At 37.4% G+C, this 10,150-nt stretch overlaps 2 protein-coding genes across 3 annotated transcripts in view; both read left to right on the forward strand.

Moving 5' to 3' along the window:
• LOC109537628 (chaoptin) overlaps positions 1–3,151 on the forward strand; it is a gene marked incomplete in the record, with an annotated part of 52,568 nt that extends 49,417 nt beyond the window's left edge. The window contains 1 exon segment of the mRNA XM_048661589.1: positions 629–3,151. Within this exon segment, the coding sequence (XP_048517546.1) occupies positions 629–784 (156 nt within the window).
• A 2,123-nt stretch (positions 3,152–5,274) lies between these two features.
• LOC109537629 (engulfment and cell motility protein 2) lies at positions 5,275–9,787 on the forward strand. Of its 2 annotated transcripts, none has more exons than XM_019904434.2 (2): positions 5,275–5,442; positions 7,536–9,787. In XM_019904434.2, the coding sequence occupies exon 2, from the start codon at positions 7,542–7,544 to the stop codon at positions 9,768–9,770; it is 2,229 nt and encodes a 742-aa protein (XP_019759993.2). In that variant the 5' UTR covers positions 5,275–5,442; positions 7,536–7,541; the 3' UTR covers positions 9,771–9,787. The 2 variants fall into 2 exon arrangements, with proteins under 2 accessions (XP_019759993.2, XP_048517547.1); XM_048661590.1 differs by lacking the exon at positions 5,275–5,442 and adding an exon at positions 6,577–6,600.
• Positions 9,788–10,150: the final 363 nt, after the last annotated feature.

Genomic DNA, 10,150 nt, shown 5'->3' on the forward strand with positions numbered 1-10,150 from the left:
AAACATACACCCAAATTAAATTTACACCAAAATTATTAATTAACATTACCTTTATTAATTTAAACAATGAGATTAAGTCAAAGTTACATAACTGAAAATTTGCACAGGCGAATTATCAGAGCGAATTTTCATATACTGTATTATCCTACTATTGTTACCCAATTTATTAACATCCTCTTTTTTAGGTTCGTTTAGGTTCTTTTGATAACGATAGCAGAAAATAGGTATCGAAACGTCAAGGCAATTTTTCAAATTAATTTCTTTACTAATTGGAATTTTCTCTTACAGCTTGAGCCTAAGTGTGTCGCAGGATACCCTCTAGGTGATTACTTTTTGATAAATAATTCGTTCTTATTGCGAAATAGGAGCACTATTTATCAATCTGTAATAAAAGACGTGAGGAAATTCTGTCTTTTTTAAAGACACAAATTTTTGAGGCGAAATACCCAACACGAAGTTTGTAAAAAAAATAATTTAGTAGACTCAACTGAAGCTCGGTTGAGTGTCGATAGAACTGCGAATATTTCATTGATTCTACTGGAAAAGATGCACAGCTACTTTCATATTTTCTTCATTCAGTAAATTGGTTTTGAATTGGCGAAAATTACAATGTTTTGCTCTGTTTCAGGTTAAAAAAGAGCGCCGATGCCTTAAACGCGATCAACCAGCTGTACCGCCAGAATACATGTCTTACCGACACTTTTCCATTCAAAGCGGCGAGCTGGCAGAACGTTCTGGACATCCGCATTTCATCAGCGACATTAACACGACCACACTAAACTGAACAGTCGAGCAAGTTTTTCCGCGTTTTGCTTAAGGATATGTTTTAAACCAGCCGTGATCGGCCATAAAGCGCAATCCACTCCAGTCATACGCCAATTTTGAATCACCCTGTATACATAATGGTCCAGTCAAGTTAGAAATTTTCCAGGCGCTAAATGAGTGAAGGTGAAATATTATTGTTTGTTGATTGTTGAAATAATGAAGGTAATTGCGGAAAATTTTTCGTCTTTTGCGTATGTATAACTTTTTAACTGTTATGCGATTGAAAAAAAGTTCAACACTTTTTCAAGTAGTAAAGATACCTACATTCAATATGAGACAAGCTAACTTAAAATCTGTTGATTTGTTTATTCAACAAACGAAAAAATCCGCCGATTTTTGCGTTTTTTTTTTTTCAATATTCCAGAATTAATTTTCTTTTGCTTCTAAAAAATCGCACTCTTTCATTGAAAAGATTTGTACACTTTATAAGTGGTATACATTTTAGCTTAACATATTCACAAGTTTTTGTTCATTCCTCTTTGTTATGTAAGGTGGTAAAAAGGTTATTTAGAATCTGGCAATATTAAATAAGTTTTTTTGAGACATCGAAGCGACTTCTAGAACTGAGAGTCTATTTTACCAGTAAAGAGTTATACTGCAGCGTTCAACACAGGAAAAGGTGAATTTTTCATGTTAAAAGTTAAAGAAATTGTTTTGAAATGCATTTTCCACATCGATTAATTGCTCTGGTTTCTATGCAAATTTTAAGCTTTTAATTATTGCTCGTATCAAATATTTAAAAAAATCATTGCAATTAAGTAATCGATGTGGACCTTCTATCTAAAAATAATTTCTGCTTAAACTTTCAACATTTAAAATTCCTGATTTTCAACTAAATTTTTAAACAATTTTCCCTTCAGTAATCAACCTTTCCTTTATTGTACGCTGTAGTTCGACTCTTCATGAGTAAAATAGACCCTCAGAGAAGTTTCCCCGACGTCTCAAAAAAGACTTTTTTAGAATCTTGCAATCGCATTTTTTACATCACATATAGAAATGAAGAAAAAATTGTGCATATTTTACCCAGAACTTATACCACTTATAAGTTAAATCAAAACATGCTTCATTGCCACAGAAAAATTCACAAATTTTATGGGCAAAGCAAAAAAGTTATAGTTCGGTTTTTTAGGAGCAAATTAATGATAGGAAATTAAAAAATCCGCAAAAATCGGCGGTTTTTTTCGCTTTTTGAGTAAACGAATGAACGCCTTTTAATTAGGTTTGTCTCATACTGTAGGTATTTTGAATACTCGAAAAAAAGGATTAAACTGTTTTCATTAGCCTGGATCAACGGTTCAAAAGTTATGCGCAAAAAACCGTTTTTCGCACTTTACTTGATTATTTAAACAATATTCCTCGGCCGGAAATTGCGCGCAAACAATATTCTGCCCTCCTTCCGACCCATTTCCAATAATCTACCTTCATCCAGTAAGCGCCCGAAACAGACCCTTTAAAGTCTAATCTGTCTGGACTAATATACATATAAATTCCGCATCCAGAGCTCAATGAAATCGTCATATAAAAATCCATTTCAGTTCGCCTCTATAAAATTATGCCTACTGTACAGTTCCATTTTTATTCGGATCGTAAACCAAAGACCCTCATCAGACCAGTTGCAGAAGATTGAGCTTTTATGGATCGTAAACTGGGTATAAAATGATTTTATTTCCAATTTTCGATAATAACCAATCATAGGCTGTTGTGCCAGGAGACATGTGGACTGAATCGTAATACTAATGTTAAGGGCATAATTTAATGGTCGTCACACAATGAAAGGAAATCTAGGTTTTGCTCGCTTTATTTTTGCCAGAAAAAATCCTATTAATTGCCTTGAAGGTAAATGCTTTTCGAAAAACGAGTATTCAGTTCTTCGGAAGAATGCCAGATAAAACTGTAAACTTTAATTGCACCATATTGTTATGTTCAATTACATTTAAATCGCTTTATGCAATTATTTGCACAGGCAATGACGATTAATATGCATAACAACAGCGAGTAATTCCCTCATTAGCTATTTCCATTTTGAGCGAAATATTATGTTTTATCAGATTATTATCAATAGATACTGARTTATTTGAAATAACGAAAATTATTGGGGAAAATTCAACTGGTCCGGTCGGAAAACCCTAGAAAGAGGCCATCGACASCAAAGAACAAAACCAACGTTCAAACATGATTTATCTGTATTTGTTCACATGTTTGTACAATAGGCTCAAACTAATGTAAGATTGAATGGAAGTATMATTTTGTGTTATAGATYAATTGGTCGATTTGCGACGTTGTAAATATGTTAAATAGACGAAATAAATCCGGAAAAACAGAGGAACGTTGCCTTGTATTSCACCTTGTCGTCTGAAATAAAAATGTTTCTAGCCGAACGCGCGCAAAAACTCGAAAGGTAATTTTATTAAACATGAAAAGTGGCATGCACATGTGGAACGAGCAGCTAGAAATGCACCACAAACGAACAATGTGTGATATATTTTTTCCAATTGCCAGGAGTTGTAAAATTTCAAACTTTCGGCCATGGAATGGCGGTCATATATTTTATAATAAGAGAAAGTTTTTTGGCCCTTTTATGCAAAGAATTATGGGGCTGGAGACACGGCAGAATGTTTGATATTTCTCCAAGCGTGAAACAAAGTTAAATGGTGGCCCGCTCAAAAGGGCGCACACAATGGCTTCATATTTGTTCGAATTTATTGAATTCGAGTATATTTATGGACTGTTTGAAACATGTTCGCTAAACTGCACTGGGATTTTTTCGTTTAAATGTAACTGCAACCTGAGATACCCACAACTAATTTTACTGCCGATATTTCTTTGAAGAGTGAAGACAATTTTCTTACATAAAAAACTAGTATGATTAGTAGAAGAGAAATTATATTATTTTCTTGCCTGGGCTCCAGTCACAGTGTGAAACATTTTTTTTTGTATATCGTTTATTAGCCATCGTCAGATTTTAAAGTTCATTCAATAGGACGATCGATGTTGACATCGGAAGGTAATATCGATGTTAAAGAAACATCGATGTTTGACAACATCGATGTTCTGATAGTTTGCCGTTGCATACAAATTTCAAATTGATTAACTTAAACTTAAATAATTTTATTGTATTACTACTATGACATTAAATAATAGACTAAATTTATTCAATTTATAGTTGCCACATTTTTCGGTCAACTGACTGCAAAAAGAGGCGGTATCGTTTGCATCGGCATTACCAAAGAGTTCCAGAAAATGTTTCTATTTAGTATCGACATCACATGTTCGATGTTCTCATTTCAGGATCTAACATCGATGTTTTATCGATGTCCCAAATTTCCAACATCGATGGTAAAAATATCGAACATCGAACGAATTACATCGATGTTTGCGGAACATCGATGCTTTTCCCCCATCCCTATTATAAAGTGTTAAAATATCAATTAGTTCTTGAGGAAAAAGAAACTTTCCTTTCGGGAGAGCAAAATATTTGAAAAACTTACCTCATAATTGGTAAACATTATATTCATTTAGGTCTTTGCTGTCTTTGCAWTGCAAAGACAGCAAAGACCTAAATGAATATAATGTTTACCAATTATGAGGTAAGTTTTTCAAATATTTTGCTCTCCCGAAAGGAAAGTTTCTTTTTCCTCAAGAACTAATTGATATTTTAACACTATAAATTATGGATTTTGCACAACATATTTTAATTGTAAATTGGTGTTTGCAGTTTGAATTAATTTTAAAATCTGATGATAGCGCTGTTGTCTCGCCGAAACCTAACGAAATAAACGATATACAAAAACATTTTTTGTTTCACACAGTGACTGGAGCCCAGGAAAGAAAATAATATAATCACAATAACACGCAATCTCTAGGAGAATTCCATGTGGTTCCATCTATACCTAATTTTGAATGTTTTTCAAATTTTTGTTTCGTATCATTTCGTTAAACCTTAAAATTCCATTAAACAGATCTAGCGCGTACAACATAAGCCAGATTGAAAGATCGTGCAGCAACGAGTTCGGGTTGAGGAATGACTTTTTTGGGACACAAAGATATCCGAATAATAAAAATGCAAATTTAGCTGTTTGCATGCAGTTTTACTCCGGCACTAATCCTGTGTTTTAAATCCTTTTAGCCTCTGGAACGTGGAGTCGGACGATGCATTTTAATAAAAGCCGTTGATCGTTGGAATACATAAATTGCCTGCTTTGTTAGATGCGAAAGAGCAGAAACGATCTCTATGTGAATTAGTTGTTGAAAAAGAACAAGTCATAGTCAAACATGATCAAATTGCAAACAAAAAGCATCCAACGTGCCTTTTCGCGTTAAACAAATGCGCTTTTTATGGAAAGCCCGTGGTTTCGTATATCAACGAAGTAAAATCAACATGAAATAATCGTCCTGCTGTTACCTCAGTCAGTTCCAACTTGCCAAATGATAACGCTTTATCAGTTATTTAATCATTCGGCCAGATAAACCGCATAACGGGAAGCGCGCTTTATTCCTAATTTAGTTAATACCCATGTTTCACAGCGTTCAAAGTTGTGTCATCGGAAGCTTTAATTGCGACTTTAAACAATAAAGTTCCACTAACCGTTGGATGAGTGTAGTGGAGTGACTGATGCGGTGAGTAGGCAGTTCTACTCCAATTTCTTTTCCATTGGGCAACATGGAGAGATGGCATTTCCAATCGAATATGTAGTTTTCGCAAAATCATCCTCGACAATCCTTTCAATGTTTCAGTTAAGTTAGTTTGCCTGAAAATGCGCTTCAACTTAAACCATGCAAGAGCAAGAATGCTTTTTTCTCACGCGAATATTCTGTTACGCCTGGAATTTTTAGAGCGCCATTTAGGATTGCAACAAATTACATTTTTTTAATGGTGCTTCCAGGTACTTATTTTTCACGAAAAAACCAAAAAAAAAATGCAAAAATTGCAAATTTGCAAATAAGCCTTGTAGTGCAACAAACATTTCTGAATAGAGAAAAAGGTCCTGAATGTTAAAATAATGGTGGTAAGGCATGGAAAAAATTCGAAGTCTGAATATTTTTCAGATCAAATTGAGAATCAGTATAGAGATCTAGCTTACCGACCTCTAACTTTCTGATCAAACTATTTTTCAACACTATGCCACTAGATGGCACTTTACCTGCAATCCAAATTTTATTTTCTGCATATCTTTCTTGTCGCGCCAAATATCGCACAAAGGAACATGCCATTTTAAAGATTAGAAAATATTAGACAAAAAATGTGCTCGAAATGAAACTCGAAAAACCTCTTCGTTTAGGAGCAAATCGATATCAAACTTTTTATTACTGTGAAGTTAGTGTCAAGCAAATCAAGTCACCTGTTTTAAAACGTGCCAAATTTGACAGTTTCCAGTATTTATTGTGTCACTGTTCACTTTAGACTAAATTATTTTGCTTTAAACGCAGTAAATTAAAATGGATGGCGAATATTCAAATGTTGCAATGCAGCACAAAAAATTACTCTAAATTGAACAGCAGTACAATAAGTACTATAAATTGTCAAATTTGGCACAGGTTAGAACCAGACGACTTGATTTGCTGCGATTGTCGTGACATCCAATGTCGTGACGTCAGTGTCACATATCAAAATTGATTGATGTTTTGACATTTCTTGAAGGTTAACAATCTTTGGCGCGATATTTTCTATTTTGCAACTTCAAATCAGTTGACAATATTGAATGTCATAAGAGTTTGAAGGTCGAAAAGACGATTCTTCAACACAAATGTCATCAACGTTTTCTTTGTGGATTTAAGGTAGATTTTCTTTTGGAAAAACAGCTGTTTGCATGTGGAAATTTTCTGCGTAACTGATAATATAGAGTCGATTTGAAAATTTTGAAATTTGTGGAAAAACGAACGATTGTCTATAAAAACTGCATCTCGGATCTCTGCAGGTCGAAAAGGCGATTAAACCGAACAAAATGCTTTGAATTTTACCGCGATTAACTCATTTTCCAAATAGAACCTCAGAATGTTCGCAAAGTTGATTCTCGACACGTTCACTGTCTATAAGAAAATTTGTGTTTGCAGGAGTTTGGAAAAATCAAAATTTAAGATGCGTGTTTTTTAGATCTATTGATTCCTTTCGGTGTAAGGTCACAAATATGCATTTATAAAGCGTTTGGGTCAATAATAAGGAAGAAATCGTCGGTAAAGATCGTGAACGCTCAAAAAACTCTTAAAATTTGCCGAAAATCTCTATTATTTCGGATTGGAAACTTCTACCATGTTTTTCAATATGTTCGATGCATTCCTAGCGTCAGTGAGCTGAAAATGATGTAAAATTTTAAACATTTTGAGAAAATTTTAATTTTTTCAAATAATTGACACCCACCCTTAGAAAAATTTTCGACAAAAAATCGAAATTTGCACAATTACACTACTTAATTGCATGAAAAACGCAAAAAAATTGAAGTTTGACGAGCCGTAACTCGAAAAATCTTCAGATTTCGAATTTTTCTTGCATGACTTGCATCACCCTTAAAAATCGCCTAACGCATTTTCCGAACACCCTGTAAACAACGTTACAACTTTGACACTCTGTATATCAAAAGCGAACCGTTTGTATACAGCGTGGAATAATGAAAATCGCGCATTCTGCCCGCGACTTTTATTAATTAATCATTATTTGTTGCCAACTAATAACAACAAATTGAAAAAATAATTAGTTTTTCTTGTCTGATCTTCAGGTCACGATGCCAAAAATCGCAAAAATATCAGTCGAAAAGTTCGATAGCAAAGAGCAAACACTCTTTGACTTTGATAAAAGCGCCGGCCTGGAGGAAAATGTGGCATCAATTTGCCACAAACTGGGCCTGCCGAAGTCGGACGTTTACGGAGTGAAATACAATCCGTTCGCCAGCAAGATGAAGAACCACTACATTTCCGAGAGCAACTTTCACGAAATCAAACACGGCGATTGCTTGAAAGTGGTCTTTTCCATCAAGTACATCATCAGACGAATCGCGGACAACATTCGCAAACAGAGCCCCGAATTGCGCCAGATCGCGTTCGAAGACGTGGCGCGGCTCAGTCTCGACCCAATCTTCATCCAAGAGCTGGCGCTGAGCCAAGAAGACAAGATTCTAGTCAAAGTTTTCGTTGAAGATCACCTGGCATCTGAAGAACAAACCGGGCTACTGCGAACAGTGGTGCACTTGTTCTCCAAAGGCTACATCCACGACACATCGCAGAATATTCTGGATAAAACGCTGAAGATTCTGCGAAACTCCGATGCCACCAATGAGGAGCTTCGCTTCGCCCTCTCTTTGCTGCACAAGATTTTAATCAGCTCCAATGCCAAGTTCAGCAAATGGAAAGAGAGGATCGTACGGGAGGTCGCGATAACCGAACTCAACCCTTACACTTGGAGGACCTCCTCACGCGACCTGCAGTACAGTGCGCTGCTGCTCATCAACACCATCATCAGGATTTGCAAGGGCGAGAAAAAAACCAAGTTGATCAGGGAGATGAACTTGCGCAAGACCAGGGAGAACATCTACAGCAACATAATAAAAGAGGGCTCTCTGGACAAGAGCATGGAGCATGAGCTCTACGTGTTACAGACGCACTTGCTGAGCCTCTTCAGTGAGGCGCTGCACAGCAAAATTTCCTTGGACGACAACAGCCTTTTCAGCCGCGAAGAGTTCGAGCTCTGCTCGGACGATATGCGCCGAATAACCATTCTGATGGACTTCGATGAGGAAAACATCCAAAACTACGTGTCGGTGGAAAACCTCACATTCAACTATCGCGACTCCAAGCTGTCGTTGGCCTCAATGCGCTCAGATCCCAGCAGTCGCGTTTCCCGGCACGTTTCGGAAAACGAAACCGACAACACCATCAGTCATCTGACGCTGGAAGCGCTGCGCCATTACAAAAAGCTGCACCCCAGCAACTTCCATCAGTCGCAAATCGAAGAACAACTATATGAGCCGGGGATCTTCGTGACCAGCGAGAAAATCGTGAAAATGTTGGCCAGCATGCTTCATATCGGGCTGGACCCGCCAGACTGTAAAAGCACCTTCTACCAGCCGGTGGTGTTTTACTGCTCGTCCAAAACCCCGTTTTTCTTGGAACTGTTTTCGCGGACGATGTGGCTGTTATCGCGCACGCGAAGGGAAATGAAAGCTTCTACTTACGCCGACTACCCGAAGGTGATGCATATTTTGCAGAAACAGGTGCGAATGGCCCTGAAAACTAAACCGCAGGACTTCAAGAGATTGACCGAGGAGATGAAGAGCACCTCCTTTCAGGGGGTTATCGAGAACGCCCAGAACGAGAAAGAGCAGGAAATATTGAACCTGATTGAAGACCATCCTTGCGTTCGCGACCTGAAAAGGCAGTACATGAAAAAGAACGAGCTTTGCGTGTTTCAAAACCGCACCAACTTGCTGATGGAGGGCGATCGGTTTCCCAAAGTGCTCGGTAAAAAGGCCCATGGGCAAATCTTTGTGAAACTCGGCAAAAACTTAAAGGACCTTCAAGTCTACGACGTTGTAGACGTGAAGGCGCCAAACGCCAGCCACAAGCTGATTCAGACGTTCAACATCGAAGACATCACGCACGTAGTATTAGGCAAGACGTGCCAGCACTCCACTCTGTGCCAAAACCCCGAGCAGGCTTTTTCCATTGTGGTCGAACACGAGGAGAAGATTAAGTTCATCGCCGAAGATGAAAAGACCGCCTGTTATTGGGCCGACGGTCTCTTCCTGCTGATGAAGCACGACAGACCGAAGAAACTCAGCAAGTACTACACAGAAGAGCTGGACCAGCTGGTTGTAATGGACATTCGCTTGCAGCTGTTGGAGCTGCAAAATGTTCCCATCCCTAAAAACCCTCCTCCAATTCCGCCGTTGCCTGCAAATATTAAGCCCGAAATTGCACCCAAACCAAAGCCTCGAAAATTCGGGCGTTTGAAATAAACATGTTCTTGATTTAATGGTGAATGTTTGTGAATGAATGATCGCCTAAATCGCAAAGGCTTTCGCTACTATCGTGTGAAAATTTGAGTTTTTGAGTTATGAGGTCGTCGTAGAAATGAAACTTTTCCAGTTTGAAGTGGTGTTTGACCACTTTCCACTCTACTGGAAAGTCAAGTTTAAGGTTCGCGGGTCAGTTTCACGCAGTTTATCACATTTCGTCATTTAATTTACTTGCATTCATACCTTACTGTGAAACTTGCGCATGAAATCAGTAAAAATCCATCTGTTTTTCAAGTTTTTAAACCGAAAACTAGCTTTATCTGCAACAGTTTTTTCTATTCTTGTAGAGACCCCGATCGCCTAATTAGATACAAGTTATC

Source organism: Dendroctonus ponderosae, unplaced genomic scaffold (assembly GCF_020466585.1).
Source record: "Dendroctonus ponderosae isolate FM_Combo_2020 unplaced genomic scaffold, Dpon_F_20191213v2 Dpon_F_20191213_1, whole genome shotgun sequence".
NCBI classification, from domain to species: Eukaryota; Metazoa; Arthropoda; class Insecta; order Coleoptera; family Curculionidae; genus Dendroctonus; species Dendroctonus ponderosae.

Bases quoted from the DNA above. Each gene is read 5' to 3' on its own strand.
- LOC109537629 (XM_019904434.2), top strand. From the start codon at position 7,542: ATGCCAAAAATCGCAAAAATATCAGTCGAAAAGTTCGATAGCAAAGAG.